The sequence below is a fragment of the Equus przewalskii genome, chromosome X, assembly GCF_037783145.1.
Source record: "Equus przewalskii isolate Varuska chromosome X, EquPr2, whole genome shotgun sequence".
Classification (NCBI taxonomy): domain Eukaryota; kingdom Metazoa; phylum Chordata; class Mammalia; order Perissodactyla; family Equidae; genus Equus; species Equus przewalskii.
This window is the reverse complement of record NC_091863.1, coordinates 15594925-15613295: the sequence shown is the minus strand read 5'-3', so window position 1 is coordinate 15613295 and position 18371 is coordinate 15594925. Positions and strand designations below refer to the sequence as shown.

At 36.7% G+C, this 18371-nt stretch overlaps 1 protein-coding gene across 18 annotated transcripts in view; it reads left to right on the top strand.

Annotated features, from left to right (window-relative positions):
- The window catches only part of RPS6KA3 (ribosomal protein S6 kinase A3), a 112083-nt gene that overhangs the window by 41823 nt on the left and 51889 nt on the right, over positions 1-18371 (top strand). For 17 of the 18 annotated variants that reach the window (XM_070603525.1, XM_070603531.1, XM_070603536.1 and 14 more), the window contains one exon: positions 15947-16063. In XM_070603525.1, the coding sequence (XP_070459626.1) occupies positions 15947-16063 (117 nt within the window). Of the gene's footprint in view, positions 1-6839; positions 7330-15946; positions 16064-18371 lie in introns of those variants that run through there. The other variant, XM_008507225.2, reaches the window with a different exon arrangement.

Here is an 18371-nt window from a genome sequence, read left to right as displayed (position 1 = left end):
CTTTGTAGCTGTTTTATCATGGTCACATTCATGATTTTCAAGAATTGGAGAAAGCTTGTTGACAGTAGTAGTGATAAAAATGGTTTAAAAAGATAAAGTGAAGATAGGTCGTAGATGACTTTAAATGCCAAGTTAAGGAGAGGCACCCCTATGAAGGACACAGGCAGTGCCTTGTTCTTTTCAAATCCCTTGAAGTCATGATGGGTCTTTAGCAGTAGTTTCTTCCAACTTCCACACATGCTGTTATTCCAGCTACCATTCATGTGGTAACCCTAGGGCTGCAGTGATGTGTATGATGGCCTTCACAATATCCAGGGAATTTCATCAGTTCCCAGTTGTCTGCTGGTTTCCTCTTTCCTTAAACGTTCCCTTGAGCTGCCTTAAAACTTGCATTTGAACATCCAAAATGATACTCATAGCCGTGAGTCCAACACACATTTGCGCACCTCTTGCGGTTATCCAGGGTCAAACACAAAATAAACTATAGAAAGAGAAGCCCTAGCAGAGGAGACAAGAGACAGTGAAGGACCCACTCAACACAGGAAAGTACAATGGAGTGTTCATTGGCAGGGAACATTTGTGGAGTGGCACAGTAACGACCCTTACTGACTAATTGTGTATTGTCTGTTGTTCTAACCCTCATTGGCTGAGAGTATATTTTAGCACTCAGAGCATGGGAAAAATATACTTTAGTAGATTTAAGTATATAGCACTTAGAAAATATTTCTAAGATAAATAGCAGCATAATTAGCACTGCATGGTGGCATTAAAATGGAGTATGTGTATAATAGACAAATTTTCCAGCCATGTAAGGTTTTCCTTTGGTACATTTTTGACTCTCTTTCAGGGCTAGTTTTTTAGTTCCTAGTGTCCCTTTCCTCCACCTGTAAGAGCTTTTTCAAAAATAACCCCCCACTTTTTTTTTTTATCGTGGCTTGCGTAACTCATATGCTGCCTCTGATCCAAAATTGCTTCTCCTCTCTCGAGTCAGTGCATCACAATACCCATTTTTTTGTTTGAGTGATCTAATCCGTAATGGGAAAGAGTGCAAACTCTTTTGATTAAGTTCTGTTCAAGTATTAATGGGTTATTGAGTCAGCCTGAGATACTGGCATATTGAAAGTTATAACCTCTTTACCTAAATGAGTCTTCTTAACTTAACCATTTTAGACAAACATAACTAAGTAAAAACAACTCCAGGCTAAGCATAAAAAAAATATGTGGGTAGGGAGGCGAGCAATACCACCTAGGGTATTTTGCTGCTTACTGCAAGATTCCAACCTGGGCAACATTAGTGCTGCTGCCCCCTCACCCTCTCTCCTTGCTCATGGGAGATATTGCAAGTGGAGCATAGCTCACTTTCCATTGAGACAGGACCTTAGAAGCAACCTCTCTCAGTTACTCTAGGAAGCCACTACCATTTGGTTCAAATTAATGACCATGCAACTTATTTCTCATCCCTGATTTAAAACCTCAGAACCTTAACACTTTATAACATTATCTATTGATGGATGTGTGCTAGAGAATAATTCTCCTGTACTTAAATGGAAACCCTTAGAGATTAAACCCTTTAGTGTCTGAAAAATTGAATGATGCATACAAAAAAATATACCCAAAGGAATCAGTTAAGAACATGTTAACTGTAAGTTTTTATCATAGGGATGGATTTTTCTCCAGCAGGATTCAGCCATCATGGAGCCATGAAGATGGTTGATAATTGGATTTGACCAGGGTGAGGGTTTCACCAGACAAATATAATGCATGATGCAGAGAAGTGTTCAGGAACTCTGCTATGGACCCTCTACTGAGCTGTCTTCCTTCAGAGTCTTACCAGAAGGTTTAGCCCCTCCTGATTTCTGACCTAAGTCAGCCACTGGCCATTCATATACACACTCCCTCCCCAGATAGAATTGCCTGGTCATGCTCCCACCACCGTCACAGCCATTCCCACTTCCAAACTGTATGAACTTGAGCAACAGGTTCCTTAACTTCCCTCTAAGCCTCAGTTTCTTCATCTGTAGTGTGGATAATAGTACTTATCTCATTGTCATGAGAATTAATTGAAATAATTGCATGGAAAGCATGGTGCTTAGAATATAGTAGTATCTTAAATGATATTGTTAGAATTATACTTAAAAGAAAAATTTATTAATAAGTGAGAATTCAAATTAAGGAACTAAGGACTCAGTGAAAGAAGCTAGAAAAAGAAGTACAAAGTAAACCTATAAAAAGAAAGAGGAAAGAATTAAATATAAATTCTAAAATCAGTGAATTAGAAAACAGGAAAAAAAAACCAAAAGCAAATGCACAACATTAGAAAAGCAAAACAGGATATAACCACAGATAGGAAGGAGATTAAAACATCATAACAACTGAAATATTTACAGATGAAGTGATATAATGTCTGGGATTTGCTTCAAAATAATTAATTATGGGAGTGGGGGGAAGTGAGTGTATGAAGCAAGATTGGCCATGAGTTGATAATTGTTAAAGCTGAGCGCTGGGTATGTGAGGGTTTGTTATACTATGCTGTCTACTTTTAGATATGCTTGAAATTTTCCTTAGGTTTACTTTAAAAGACAGAATACTAAGTGTAACTATATAGTAATATGAAAGTCTTACTGAAACACATGGTTTTCTAGGAAAATCTAAATGATATCATTTAGGAAGGGGTATAAAAACTGAATATAGCAATAGCGAGGGGGAAATTAAAGTTATTAAAGAACAAGCACCACCACTTCCACCCCTAACTACAGTGCTGGACCCCAGTGATTTTGTAGGAGAAATCTTTGAAACTTTCAAGAAATAGATCATTCCTGTGGTCTTTAAATTGTCCCAAAGCATAGAAAAAATTTGCATTGCCTTCTGGTTTGTTTTATAAAGTTAGCGTAGCCCTGAAAATGAAAGTTAGCACAGAAAAGGAAACTCTGCCAATTTAATTTATGAATATAGATGCAAAAATCCTTTAAAAATTTACAAATCAGATACAGGCTTATATTAAAACAATGAATTTTTCCCAGAAATACAAGCATATTAAGACATCTGTTGATCCAAGTTATCAAATCAGTAGGTCAAAGGAGAAAGCTTAAGTAACCATGTTAATAGATAATAAAAGGACATTTTATAAAATTGAATGTTCATTCCTCTTTTACTAAAGAGGAAATAGTCTGATCTTAACATGATAAAATATATCCAAAACCAAATATCGACATATCTGAATGATTTAGTGAGTATATTCCCAAGTCAGGATCAAGGTAGGATTTATTAGTGCTTGCTTTATGCTCCATAGACTATGAGAAATTTGGGTTTTCTTCTGTGATGGGAAGCCATTGAAGAATTTGAGGTAGGGGCATGACCCGGTCTGATTTCTGATTTAAGATTATTCTGGCTGCCATGAAGAGAAAGGATTGCACGAGGAAGATTTAGAAGCAGGAAAACCAGTTAGGTGGCACTAGATAATGATAGTTTGTACTGAGAGTGACAGAGGAAATAGAAATAGACAGATTTGAGGTTTATTTCCGAGATAAGTAGAATTTGTTGATGGATTAAATATAAAGGGAAGGAAATTAGATAAGAAAGAAAGAGCCAAAAAGGACTTACAAGTTTTGGGGATTGGTAATGATGCAGTTGCCTAAAATGGGAAAGATCTGCTTCCTGTTACACTTGAAATAAAATCCAAATCCAAACTTCTTGATAGTCTGTAAGGCCCTACTTAATGTGGCCGCAACCTACCTCCCATCTCCTCCCCTTTCCTCAGTGTTCACCGGTGTCCCCCACATTCTAGCCACTGAGGTCTTTCCTTTGTGTTTTGAATTCTTTAAGCTGATTCGGCTTTTGCATTTGCTGCTCATTCTGAGTCAGCAACCTTTCTCTATAAAGAGCTAGGTATAAATATTTTAGGCTTTGTGAGCCATATGATCTCTGTGGCAACTACTCAAGTCAGCCGTAGCCATTGTAGGGCAAAAACAGCAGGAGCTCATATGTAAACAGAGATGAGCATGATCAGATTTGGCCCTTGCCTGGCCGGGCCTGGCTGTAGTTTGCCCCTGCCTGAGGTCTTAGTGTGGTTCCCTCATTATTATTTAGGTTCTTCTTGGATGACAACTTGGCAAATAAGTTAGGATCAAAAAACTTTAAAATGCTGTACACTCTACTTCTAGAAATGCAATTCCACTTCTAGAAATTATTTCTAAATGATTGTGAATGGGCACAAAGAATGGAGACATCCCAGTGGTAGAGAAGATCAAATACCCAACAATAGAGGATTTGTAGAGTAGAATCCTCTGCAGTCATTATAATGCATTGAAGCTTGTTTAATAATAGAAAATAAGGGTCAGCAAACAATACCTGAGGCTTGCTGCCTGGTTTTGTAAGTGAAATTTTATTGGAACACAACCTCACCCATTCCTTTTCTCATCACAGTGGCAGGGTTGACAGAAACTGTATGAACTGCAAAGCCAAAAACATTTACTGTCTGGCCCTTTACAGAAAAAAACCAATAATATGTATAGTATGGTCCAAATGTGTGCATATATGCATACAGAAAAAGGAAAGAAAACCAAAATAGTGATTTTTTTCTTTATTATTTGTTTTCTATAATGAACATGCATAATTTTTATAATAAAATTTACTTTTTAAACATAAAGATACATGATAAAACCAATAAGATATAAAAATGAAGAAAAACTAGCTGAAAATTTAATAAGATAAATTTAAAGAAAGTTAAAAGAGTCAGGAAAAGTATAAACAGTAATATATGATTTCATGTGCACAGCCATATAAGTAGTGTCCATTTCAGTTTTCAGCATGATACTTATTCAGGCAGTCATTGTTTGAATTCCTACTGTGTGCTATTTGCTATGGGAATAAAGGTAAGTATGTTGCCTGTTCTGAAGATTAATCTGGTAGGGGCAATAGGATGTGCTTCAACAGTAATAAATGCTATAAGCAATGTATCAACAGACCTTAAGAGCTTTGGTTCTGGTTAGGAGATAGCTCACACCCAAATAAAGCAGTTGCTCAGTGATGAGTTGTAACATGACTATAAGGGATTCCAATCACATGAGTTAGTCTTTTAACTTTGTTTATGGTGCCTTTTGATGTAGAGAAGTTTTTAAGTTTTATAATCAAATCTACATCAGTATGTTCCTTTATGGCTTCTGCGTTTTCCAAACTGGTAGCCAAATGTCCTAACATCTCCCTCAGATGTAAAGTGTGTTAGATTCTTTTCTGTCGCTCTGTTTATCTTTTATACAGCAGTACCATGCTGTTTTAATTAAGGCATCATTTCAACTCAGAGAAACTTATTTCAGATTTGGGTATCTGAAATATTGCTTCGTTTTCTTAGTGTCAATATTAGAAAGCACAACACAGAGCATAGTGTAAATTGTTGACCTGAGCATCACTAGTCATTAAAGCCAATTTAGACTAATCCTTTAAATTCAAAAAAGGTTGTTCCTGTTCTGAAGTATTACTGGATAAAGTTGATGACTGCTCTGTCCAGAGATGCTCCTGTGTTGTTTTGTACGTCATAATCGGTTGAGCAGTAACCATGACGTTTGCTGCTTCTTGACAGTCTTAAGAGGCACCTCATGTTAAGACTGCAGTTCTGTGTTAGGTGGTTGTCCTAGCCTTGCTGCCCCTTTGTAGCATTGTAAGGAGCCTTAAGTAATTCCTTTGGGGAGATGGGAGGGTTCGTGTTCTGATGAAAAACTTTCTAAGTGCTTTCCTTACTGAAAAAATTTAGGCATGCATTTTTAATCAAAAAGCGTGCACAATTTCCCAGGAAGAATTCATAGTTTTATCTTGGATATTTATTTGAGTCCCAGTTGATTCTAATGTATTTGTTTACATAGGATAATTTTTTAACTGGGCAGTTTTTTTAATTCTTTACTTTCCATTAGGTCATTTATAGGACATTGCCATAAAAAATTTGATATAGCAGGAATGTTGATAAAACGTTGCCATAAAAATTTAATATAGCAGGAAGAGCCCTGGCCTTTCATATGGTACCTGTAGCACCTAATGGACCCTCTAATGTTTGCTCAATACAGGAGTGCTGAACTGAGTTCCCATTATAGATAGCTCCATCATTAAATATGTGCCTACCTTGACCATAGTTCCTTCATTCAGAAAGCAAGGTGATTGTGGTGTTTTCTAGAGGCTCTTCAGTTTTTGAAAATTCAGTGATTTTATTAAATTCGTATAGGATATGTAGTTTAACACTTGAGGGTTTTGATGATTCCACATAGATTAAATAAATGTTAAGTAGAGCATTTTCCCACAGCTCTCAATGCTTCTGTCCTTTGGTTTTGTTTAAATGCCACTATCTTGGTGATCACATTCTGAATACTGGCATACTTTAAGAAAAATTTTCCAAAGCAAAAACACCTTAGAAGAACTTCTAGAACCTATTAGAGGATGAAATGGAGTAAGAGATTGTCTGGTAGTTTGACCCTTCCATTTCCAGGTTGGCTTCTTCAGTGTGTTCCTTTTGCTTGCTAATAACCAAGGGATTGGACTTTTTCTATTTTTTTTTAGACTTTATCAACTAGGAATGAGAGTTTTAGCTGTGGATCTTGAAGTCTGTAACTTGATTGATAATTGATGTTTATAACCAGTGTGAATTTAAATGTAATTTACTTTCATTTAAGAAAGGAAGAAATTTATCCTTACATCACAATCAGAAAGTTTCTTGCGTGTGTTCATTTTCTTCCCGTAGTTATGAAACTCTTCCTCGTTGATAGGGAACACCCATGGCATGTCTATATATAACCTTAAAATAGTCTTCAGACTATCCTTTGGAGTGTGTATATAAACATTACGAAGGGTAAAATTTCACTTTGTGCATCAATGACTATTATGATTTTAATAGTGCTGCCTAGTTTCAGTTGCTTTTAAAGAGTTGTCTGGTTAAGAAATACTGGCATTTCTCAGGACTCTGAAATAAAATAATGTTCATTTCACTCGTGAAAATTGTCTGGATTGCTGGGAACCAGGAGTAAAGAACATTTCAACAGGATTTTGCTATCAGCAAATCTGTTTTGGTTTCCTGTTCTGGCCTCCCTACCTATCAGCTACATTAGTGCCCCCGCCATTACGTTTCTCCTTTCTTTTACCACAGGAAAATTGTCAGGCCTCTTTTTCTAGCATTTCAGGACCCGCCTGACAGGAAATTTTTTAATTGCCGGAACAGCTGGTAGGAGAAAACTTTGCAGGGACTTGGCCTTCCCTTTCTAACTTAAGTTTTACGGTCAGAAATTCTTTTGTTACCATCATGGTTTCGTAGCCATGTTTAAATTTTTATCTTTTCGTGTTCGCCCTATACAGGTAAGCTTTGTTCAACTTCTTTAAAGACTAAAATGTTTTAGTTGGAGCTAAGTATAATTATCCTAATTAAACAATTATTTCATTTTATATTTTCTTTTAAGAACCTTTTCAGAATTCAAAGCCAGTTTTTATAGAACTTTTAAAGGATAATATTTCTGTTTACTAAAAGTAAGCCAGTTATGTGTATTATACATTTGAACTCTGTATATTTTGTAAAGTTATTTTTACATTGGCTTTTTAGTGCTACAGTAATTTTTATCTTGCTAATGTTTGTAATTTTGTATATAAAACGAGTGACTAACTCTCAGTATTAAACCAGGCATGAGCAAAATTGTGAACTTACTAATATTTAGAAGATTCCCATAATGTAAGCAATATTTTGACGGACAGGAGAATGTATTATTTTAAACAGTCAAGAACTTAAAATCGGATTTTTGTTGAAATTGGTTCCTTTAAAAATTTGAAGTTTTTAATCAACTATATAAGTAACTTTAAGCAAGTAATTTTATCTAACTTAAGGTAGGCAAAATTTTCAAAGCATTACTGTGTTAAAGTGTGCTTAGTAAATGATAGTTTGCATTATGTTTAATCTAAAATCCTGAAATCACTTGATTTTTGCCATGAGAATGGTGCTATCCTGCTGCTCTTTAAAGAGAATTAAATTTGTTGATTGGGATTCTCGACTGGGAGAAAACTCTGTGCTCTTCACAGCACTGATTGAGAATGTTAGGTTGGAGAACCAGCAATGCTATTTTCTCAAACAGATACAAGAAGCTGACTTGGAACAGTCTCTTAAAGAATTTGGCTAAAGGAAAAATGCTGAGCATATTTATCATCTGTTAACAAATCAAGTAAATTGGATTTGGTCGAATTGTAATCTAGAATAAATTAAAATGTGGTTTCTCACCATGGCTTGATAACCAGCCTAATTATGTGTCACAGCCAAGTAGTTTTTATGTATCTTGATCATCTAAAAAATTAACATATCTTTTTAAAATAAAAAGCTATGTATTATAGAACTATAGGTATCTATATAGAGAGTGATACTTTAATTTGGAGTTACATTTAAGAGATAAAGTATACATTTTTCATTTGTAAGATCATTTTTATGTTAGGCCAAATAATGGTTACATATCCATGATTAGAAATACTTATTTGTTGGCTTTTACCAAGGAACATTTAAATATTTTACTTCAAGCCTCAACAGTATTTTCTGACATTCAAAACAATTTAGAAAATACAAATGCCTTAAGAACACATTTCCTGCCTCAAGGGAGGGGAGGAAAAAGGAAATTATGTATACAAGGCAGGGCATAATGCCAAATGTTGAATCATTCTTTAAAATCAATTAATATCACCCAGTTTGTTTTCTTAATATTAGCATGTTATAATATTAGGTTTTCTATAACTCAAATAGACAGCATCGATTTCAGTAACTTTTCTTTAATCCTTTTTACATTTTAAGAACAAAGTTGTATTTTTCCCCTCTCAACTTGAAAAGGAAACATTAATTTCTTTCCCATTAAAGAGTGAACCTTAAAGACCGTTTAAGAGAGAACCTACGAGCCTTTTCTTGGTCCTGGGAAACAAATGAGATGGCTTTCTGTGTGCCTGAAGGAACACCAAAAGATCTACTTGTCCATGAATTTTGTTCTGCCATTTTTCTGTGATGTCTAAAATGGCACTCTTTACAGAATTCCTAAAATTATATATATATATATATTTTTTAAAGATTTTATTATTTCCTTTTTCTCCCCAAAGCCCCCCGGTACATAGTTGTATATTCTTCGTTGTGGGTTCTTCTAGTTGTGGTATGTGGGACGCTGCCTCAGCGTGGTCTGATGAGCAGTGCCATGTCCGCGCCCAGGATTCGAACCAACGAAACACTGGGCTGCCTGCAGCGGAGCGCGCGAACTTAACCACTCGGCCACGGGGCCAGCCCCTAAAATTATATATTTTTTAACTGAACTAACCTTGTTTATCTGTCAGGGCTCATCCAACAGATATTTATCCAATAATAAATCTTTGAAACTGTAAGTAAATTCCTAGAGGGCAGATACTCTTTATCCTAGTATCTCTAACACCTAGGCCCATGATCTGTGTTACCTTCTAACGAAAAGGAATGGGCTTAAGAGACTATGTCATAGATCAGAATCATGTCCAGTAGGACCAGGCAATTGGGAAGAAGCAAAAGCACAAGAGCCACCTGAGGTTTAGTCCTCTCTTGGACCTGTTCTCTTCCTCCCTTCGCACTCTCTGATACAAACACTGGTCTCCATGTGTGCTCCCACACTGGCCTTTGCTCTGGCTTGTTCCTTTGCCCTGGCTTATTCCTTTACCTGGAATATTCTTCCCCCAGATGGTTGGCTCCCTCACCTCCTTTGGGTCTTTGCTCAAATAGTACCTTTTCAATAAAGCCTACCCTGCTGCCTTTATTTGAAATGGCAAATCCTCCTTTCCATCCCTGCACTTCTGATCCCTCTTACCCAACTTAGAATCTTTTTTCCTTGGTATTTATCCTGTTCTAACATGAATTTACCTATTATTATTAGGTCTCTCCCCAAAACGGCAGAGATTTTGTTCTGTTTATTTATTATATATCTCAGGCACCTAGAAGAGTGCCTGGCATGTTTTAGATGCTCAATAAATAAATGTTTCAATGGATGAATGAATGAATTCCCATCCATAGCTTGAGAATATTGAATGCCTAGGAGGGGGTGGCAAATGTCTGAAAGTGGTGGGAGCATAGACGAATAATACAGGGCTGTGATGTAGACCAGCTGCCAGCCTCACAATTCTGCCTACAGTTAGGCCTTTACTTACCAAATAAACATAGATTTTGTAAAAATAACAATATGGAATTTATTATAATTGTGTTTTAAATACACTAAGTTTTTTTGTGGTAATGAATGGACAGATATCCATGTGTCATTTTAAAATACAGTTGTGCCAGAGAATGTAAAAATATGTGAGCCTCACAGAATAATTATTATGGATATAATTTATATCTATGCTCCCCTTCATTGACAAAATTCTTTTTCCATAAAATTATAGTTGTTCACAGCATACGGGCAAAAACACAATTTTACAAACTACAAGCCATAGTTCTGTGTTTCCATGTGACAGATTTATTTCAGTAACAGGTGATTTAGTGACATAAGATAGGTTTGTCACATGCAAATGTCAATCTGTTCTTGGGTTATCAGTGCCTTCAGAAATTTGATATTCCTCTCTGCATCCATCTCGTTGGATTCTAGGTATGAGCTAGAAGAGCACATTGTGGCTTTCCTACCTGTTATCCAAGATTGTTTAAGTATTAGTAGTATGTCCTAGTTGAATCTCAGATTGATTTCTAAAATAGTCACACTCTCATAACTTGGAAAACTGGTGACATTAAGCACAATCTAGGCATCAGGATACCAACCAAGAACATTTTGCCTGTTATGCTACTGTGACTTCGCCTATATGTAAAAGATAGAAAATAGTTTACTGATGTGACTATAAAAATTTAGGTCTTAGAAAATTTAAACCTGGAAGGAGCAGAAAATGTGTTGAGGATAAAACAGCAGCAAGTTTTTGGAACTTGGGCATAGACATTGATTTTTCCTCTCCACCACCAAGAAGATTTTCTGTACTCTCTGAGGCCTAATTTAGAAAAAGATTTTTAAAATTCTAATTTGCATCCTCAAAGAGGTTTGGAATGATTGCATCCATTTTGGGGAGAGAGGACAGGGAGTGGAAGAAGTTGCTATTCAAAAAAAAGAAACATTGAGAAAAGGAGCACTTAAATTTATTTAAAAATAAGATTTGCCAGAATAAAAAATTCAGTATGAGGTTGGAAAGATAAAGTCAAGAAAGTCTCTTAGAAAATAGAGACAGAAAATAGGAGAGAAAAAAGATAAGTAACATAAAAGATTCCGTTCCAGACATACAATATCCAACTAGTAAAGGAGTTGCAAAAAGAGAAACCCTAAAAATGGATGGAAGGAAATTATCAAAGAAATGTTAGAATTCCCCCAAAGAAGTTGAGTCTTTAATTATAAAGATTCACCAAGCATCTAGCATTCTGAAGGAAAGAAGACCCATATTTATCTCACTAGTGTGGAATTTCAGAAGTACAAGAACAGAGAAAATTCTTAAAGCTTCTGGAAAGAAAAACCAGGTCACCTACCAAAAAGTGTGTATCAGCTAGCATCACCCATCTCATCAGCAGCCCTGGCCGCTAGAATGCAATAGACCAGTGGCGTCAACATTCTGAGGCAAGATTGTTTTTATTCCAGAATTTGGTACCAAGCCAAACTATGCAAATATGAAGACAAAATAAAGACATTTTCAGATGTGTGAGGTTCAGAAAGTTTTCTTCCACATCACCTTTCTTAGGAAGTTACAAAGGAATAATCTAAGAAAGAGAGAGACATGGGAAATTGAAAATAATGGATTCAACCAGGAAAGCACTGAAGAGATATCCCGAGGTAATCGCTGTGTAGCAAAGCCAAGAGAACAATCAGTCCTGGTGGGAGGGTGAGAGAGGGCTCTCAGAGGAGTGGAAAATAGGGTTAAGGGCTAAGAAAAGATTAAGAATAAGGGTCAAATTAACCTCTCTCTCCCTCCCCCCCAGAATGATGGGGGGGTCTGTTAGAAACAGGAAAAACTGCAAACTACAAGAAATTCATGGTCCAGATAGGAATCAAAATAAAATGTATCATGAATTTAAGCATTTGATCAAGTGGGTTTCTTTTTTTACGTTCCTGTGGGTTGTACTAGAAGTCATTGTTATGGGCTCATGTAAGAGGAGATTTAATATACTACCTAGCGTGCATTTGAACGATATATTGTTGGGAAAATGTATAGGCTTTCAGCTTTTAGAATCAGGCCATGGAGACAGTATGAAGGATTTGGTTGTGAATACAAAAGAGACTATTAGTTTTCTTAATATTAATAGCCTTAAATTAATAAAAATGTAAAAATAAAGCTAGCAGCAAGTGGGAGAAAGTTTGAGAGAAAGAATATGGGCACTATTAGCCTCCCTTTACAAAGTGGAGAGTTAGGAGTCTATCTAAAACTGATAGAAAAGACAAGAGGTTTACGTAAAAGTAATGTAATTATCAAACAGTGCCGAGAGGAAGATGATGGAAGGAAGGGGTATAATATAAGTGAGACCCTCATCTTTCTTATTTTTAAATCGATAGACATTGTCTTAAAGTTGATAAACTAAGAAATTATCAAAGTGCAGAAAGAGCTAATTTTTTTTAAAGCCTAGGTATAGGAATGAGAAGAGACTTACTTTTCATCATAAGCTATTCTGTCACTATTTGAGTTGTTACCCATGTGCATCTATTACTTTGATTATAGAAACAAAAAATTTAGGGAACAGGAAATAGCCCAAAGTGACAAAAGGCTATGTATAAGGGAATGTTGGGAGATAATATTGGAAAAGTAGGTTGAGGCCATATCGTAGAGGGCCTCAGATACTGAAGTGAAGTAGTGCTTTTAATGTGGGAAAACTTGGAGGAGTTTTTGAGCAAGCTGGTCATCTGACTAGAGCTTTCTACTTTCAGAAAATGAATTTGTCAGGAAGATGAATTGGAGTGACAGTGGCAGAAAGGGGCATTATGAGTAACCAAGCTAGTTTCAGTTTTGTACAGGAAAGGTAATGAAAGATCATACCTGGATGATGCTATTGGAAATAGAAAGAGAAAGAAGAAACGTATTCCCAATACCATGCTTGAGACATAGTAGGTCTTTTCAGTATATGTTTATTGAGTGACGAGATCAAAGGGAGACTCTGCAGTTTTTAGTAACTTGTTTGACAAGAGAAGAAAGGAAGGGTAGTCATCAAAGATGAAATCTTTCTTGAATAGTAACTGATGTTTATTTTGAGATCCATGGCCTGATCGTAGCTCACACTATGAGGGTAAGACTTGATCCTGTATGCCTGCTACAGAATGCAAAATGTTTGTAATTAAGTGATCCTTCCCTGCCTGTGTTGTGCCTTTATTTGTGACAGACAGTTGTAGTAGGTATTTGCTATGAAATACAAGACAAAAAAATATTGCAGCCTAATAAATCACATACCACTTACCCAAGAAAGAAAAGTGGTAAAACATATGGAACGCAACAGAGTATAGTTCTTGACAGCCTCATGATTTAGGGGCATAAATGGCTATTAGATTCCAGTGAGGCTCTTGAGCAGATTAGTTTTTTCCGTAGGAAGCTAACCGGCGCATGCTGGAATCCGCTCCATGAAGTTGGCTGCATGAGTTCAAGTCTGTAATCTACTAGTCTTCAAAGTGTGATGTGACAGCACTTTAAGATACAGAAAGAGGAGAACCTCTTTGTAGTTTCATGTCCATGTAAAAATGTATGTCATTTAGTAGTACAAAAAGTACATGTATATAATTTATAAGCCAATAAGTATGCAAATATTGGATATATGCTAAATTTTTATTTTTTACTGATAAAGATGTGCTACCAAAAGTTCAGAGACTGCTTCTCTAATCAATTTAACTAACTGACCTAAGAGATACAGACCAGTTACAAAGACCAGGGGAATAAGTCTGTATGTTCCCATTTTTGATCTTAGACAGGGAACCACCAGGAGCCTCTGACAGTCTGTGTGGTGTAATGGTAAGAGCCTTGTTTTAGAAGTCATCAGAAGTCAGAACACCTGGAATTGAGCCCTAAATCTGCCACTTACTGGCTTGTGATCTTTACTTAATCTCCTCAAACTTCAGACTGTAGAGTATTCAAACCATTTTGCCTTTAAAAGATCTGTCAAATTTCTAGTGGTAAATGGAGGAGTCCATAGAGAATTCTGAAATGTTTTTGCTTGCTCTGGGGTATACTTCACTCTATGTTATCATCAGCCCTCTCTAATATTGATAAGTAGTTGAAGATTTGTTGTGAAGCATGAATATAAGATAAAAGGTGAGAAAGCACCTAACCCAGGCTTGATACATGGTAGGTACTTAATAAATATTTGCAGAGTTTTAATCTAAATCCTACTTAATCAATCCCACATATACATGGTTCTTTGAAAGTTTTTTTTAAAAAAGAATTTGGTAATTTGCTTCTGGCCTTTCCTAATGTAGCTATGAAGGGCTATCACTCTCAAGCCCTGGAAACGTCTCGTTTGGAGAGAAGGAGTGCCCAGGAAGGGGGTAGAATCTTAGAGTCAGCTAATGCTTGATTCTACCCTAGTGCCTACTGCACACAATTGTTGTGAGAATTAAAGGAGATAGTGCATGTAAAATTACAAAATAAAGGACTAAACTATCTTAGAGGGTTGTTTTATTTTTGTTGCCAAAATTCCAAGAGAGTCCAAAATGATTAAACTGCCTCAGTAGTAAGACAATCTACAAACTATAGCCTCCGTTTTACGGAGTGAAATGGTGGGCCTGGATTTCTTTTTTGTGCTCTTACAGAAACTTTTTTTCTTTTACTACTCATTTTTGAAGGCTACCATGTTAGGATTCCCTGGTATATCTTTCTGAGAAATCTTTGTAATTCCCTGTATTGCCAGCATTCTGTTAGTGTCTCCGAAAATGTTAATTGGGCTCAAACATTTATATGGAATACAATGGTAGTAAAAATAATGAATTATTTATGTTTATATAATACATTTAGATTCTACTAATAGTCCTTATGCTCTAGAAAAAAATATAGCATTATAAGCCAAAAAAAAAGAAAGAAAGAAAAGAGTCTTTGACAGGCTTATGTTTTCTGGTTTTACTGGGTTTTGTTTTATTGTTGTAGTTTTTGGCTGTAACATATAGTACATGTCTTGATTAAATAAGGTGTACTTAATCTGCTGATCTCAGGATGAATAAGTAATTGAAATTCTATGTATATTTACATATATTTTCAACCTTTCTCTCTCTTCTAACACTTTCCCTCAGATATACTAAAGTGTCCACTATCTTTAAAACTCCTCTTAACCCCAAGACCTTCCACAGTTCCATCATGCGAGATAGTCTTTTTTTTCCTGTGTCTAATCCTCCATCCAAATGTTGGATCTTTTTTGATTTTGTGTTTTAGGGTTATTCCTTTCTTCCCTCTCAGATCTCAGGTAGTCCTGGAAACAGAAAGTAACTTAGATATTTCAAACACAATAAACTTCAGCATACTAATTCAAACAGCCTTGCCGAGGGTAGAAATCTCCACGTTTACCCTGGAATATCTTTCAACCCCTCTCCCCAATAAACAGGGCTTTTTTATGTATAGCATTGGTTCTACCTAATACAACCACATCTCAGAGCACAGCAGATTACTCTGATCTATTTTCAGACTTCTTTACACCCTCTGCTCTCACCCATGAAACTGTTTATTCTATGTATCTCCAGTAGGAAGAATAAAGACTTGGAAATACTCAGTGGTAATCTTATGTAGAGGTTAAGTTGGCCTACATGGTAGGCTGGTATTATTCTGTCTCTGACATTTAACTTGAAAGTGTATTTACTTGGCATGTGTTTTCTGTTTATTTGGTGGGTCAGTAAAGGTGATTTGTGCATGTTAATTTGAGGATTTCTAATATGATACGCTAAATTTATATTGCTTGATTTATAGCTGGAGAAAGTAACTCTGACTCTGTTTTCTCCCCTTCTATTTGCATCAACAGGAAGAAGGCAGTATCAAAGAAATTGCAATCACACATCATGTAAAGGAAGGACACGAAAAGGCAGATCCTTCCCAATTTGAACTTTTAAAAGTATTAGGGCAGGGATCATTTGGAAAGGTAGGTCGTGAGTGTGTGCTTTTTAAAAAGTTGTTTTTTGGAATTCATGTGTATTTCATAGAGATGAGGAACAAAAATATTTTATGAAATACTACTGATCTCCCTACAAGCAGTGTTTTCTGTGTTTTTACATTTCTCACTAAGTGTGGGAAAATGAATAAAGTCACTCAAAAGTACGTTGGAAACTCTCGTAAATTGGCAATATTCACTTCATATTCATTTTATCTTCAAGACCATATGACCTTTCTAATTGCACTTCCTGAATCACAAAAAGTAAAAATCACAAAATATTCCCTTGATACACTGACCTCTTTTTGAGTCTTCATGTAGAATTGGAAGGTGATCTTGCAATACATTATAGCAGTGCATCCCAGTCTTGCCTCGAGTATCCCTAATTCCAGAAGGAAGTGAATGGGTGCTCCCAAGGAACTAGGGTGGGGGGTTACCACTACAAGTATGGGGTTTGGGGGACTTACAGCTTGTCTTTAAAATGAATGCAAAGGTTTCATGCTATTCAATGATATCTGTGTTTTTGTTTTTTGTTTTTTGTGTGTGTGTGAGTGTGAGGATGTTTGGCCCTGAGCTAACATCTGTTGCCAATCTTCCTCTTTTTTTGCTTGAGGAAGATTGTTGCTGAACTAATATCTGTGCCAATATTTCTCTATTTTGTATGTGGGATGCCACCACAGCGTGGCTTGATGAGCAGTGTGTAGGTCCATGCCTGGGATCCAAACCCTCGAACCCCAGGCCGCCAAAGCAGAGCGCGCAAACTTAACCACTACACCACTGGGCCAGCCCCTCCATGTTTGTTTTTAATATCAAAAAATATTTCCCAAAGGCGCCAACTAAACATTGCTCCAGAAGATGCAACATCTTTATGATTTTCCTTTGAGTATTCCTTGTCCCTCTGCTCTACACCTCTGGAGCCCATCCTGTACTCCATTTTGAGAAGTACAGCATTATCGTTACTACTACTAGATCTGTCTAGTTCATTTCTCAGCAAGAGGAAGGTTCTAAGATTGCCTTCAACTTTCACATTTCAGTGCTTCCTTACCACCTCTCTGTAAGGAAACATTTGAAGATATCATGCTTTGCAAGCTTCAAAACAACATCAGTTGAGCTTTCTCGTGTATTTTAATAGGACTATTTAGCAGTTCTTGGCTAACACACGTAATTTGTTACAGCTGTTAACCTCTTTCAAACCAAAGTGATGCTTCTAATCCGAATGTAGATTAAGTAGCCAGCAGAACGTGACAGCTTCAAATTTGGGCTCTAGGTCAGCCAGACTTCAATTTTCTTTTTCTTCTGCTTACTTGCTGTGTGTGCTTGAGCAAGTTACTTAAGCTCTTGGAGCCCCATTTTCTTCTTCTAGCCAGTCATTAAGTATTGAAATTCCTCAAAGTTCCATTCTAGGCTACCTTCTCCTCGCTCTATACTCTCTACTAATTATTTTCTCTATGCCCACTATCTTAATTACAACCCCCATACTGCTGACATAACAGATTTATATCTCCAATATAGATCGCACCTCCAAACTCTGAACTCTGTGTGCAGCTGTTTATTTTTTTCTCTTCACATATCTCAAAGGCAGTTTAAACTCAACATGTATAAGACCAAACTCATGATTTTCCCCTACCTCCTAAACCTGTCCTGTTTCATTTTTCTCTGTCACTGTGAATGGCATCCAGTTAAGCAAGCCAGAGACTTGGGAGGCATTCTTGACATATCCTTCTAGTCCCCACCCCACTCCCCCCACCAATCTGATCTGTCAGCAAGTTCTGTTGATTTAGTGAAGACTTTTCAAATGTGCCCATTCTCTCCTCTTCCATTGCCACTCCTCCAGGCTAGCCACTAACATTTCTCCCTGGCCTATTGAAAGAGGCTGTAACGGGAGCTTCCCAAAGTTATTCTTGCCTCAAGCCATTATTTACATGACAGCCAAGAGGAGCTAATCTTATACTCTACCCCCTTAACCCTTTAGTAGCTCCCTTTGCTTTTGGAATAAAGTCAAATTCTTAAGGTGGCCAAGGAGCCCCCTCAGTCTGGCCCCTAACTACCTCAGCAACATCGCTTTATATACTTGTCACTACCTGTATTCTGGCCACATTGGCCTTCTTTTTTAGTCCTTAAGCACCAGGCTCCATCCTACTAGAAAGCCTTTGCACATGCAGTTCCCTCTGCCTAAAACACTCCACCCCACCCCCTACCCCTTCCTCATCTGGTTTGTTCCTCTCGTGCCTATGATCTCAAAGAAGTCCTCCTCGCCATCCTGACTAGGTCATATTCCTCTATTTTACCCTCTCAGAAC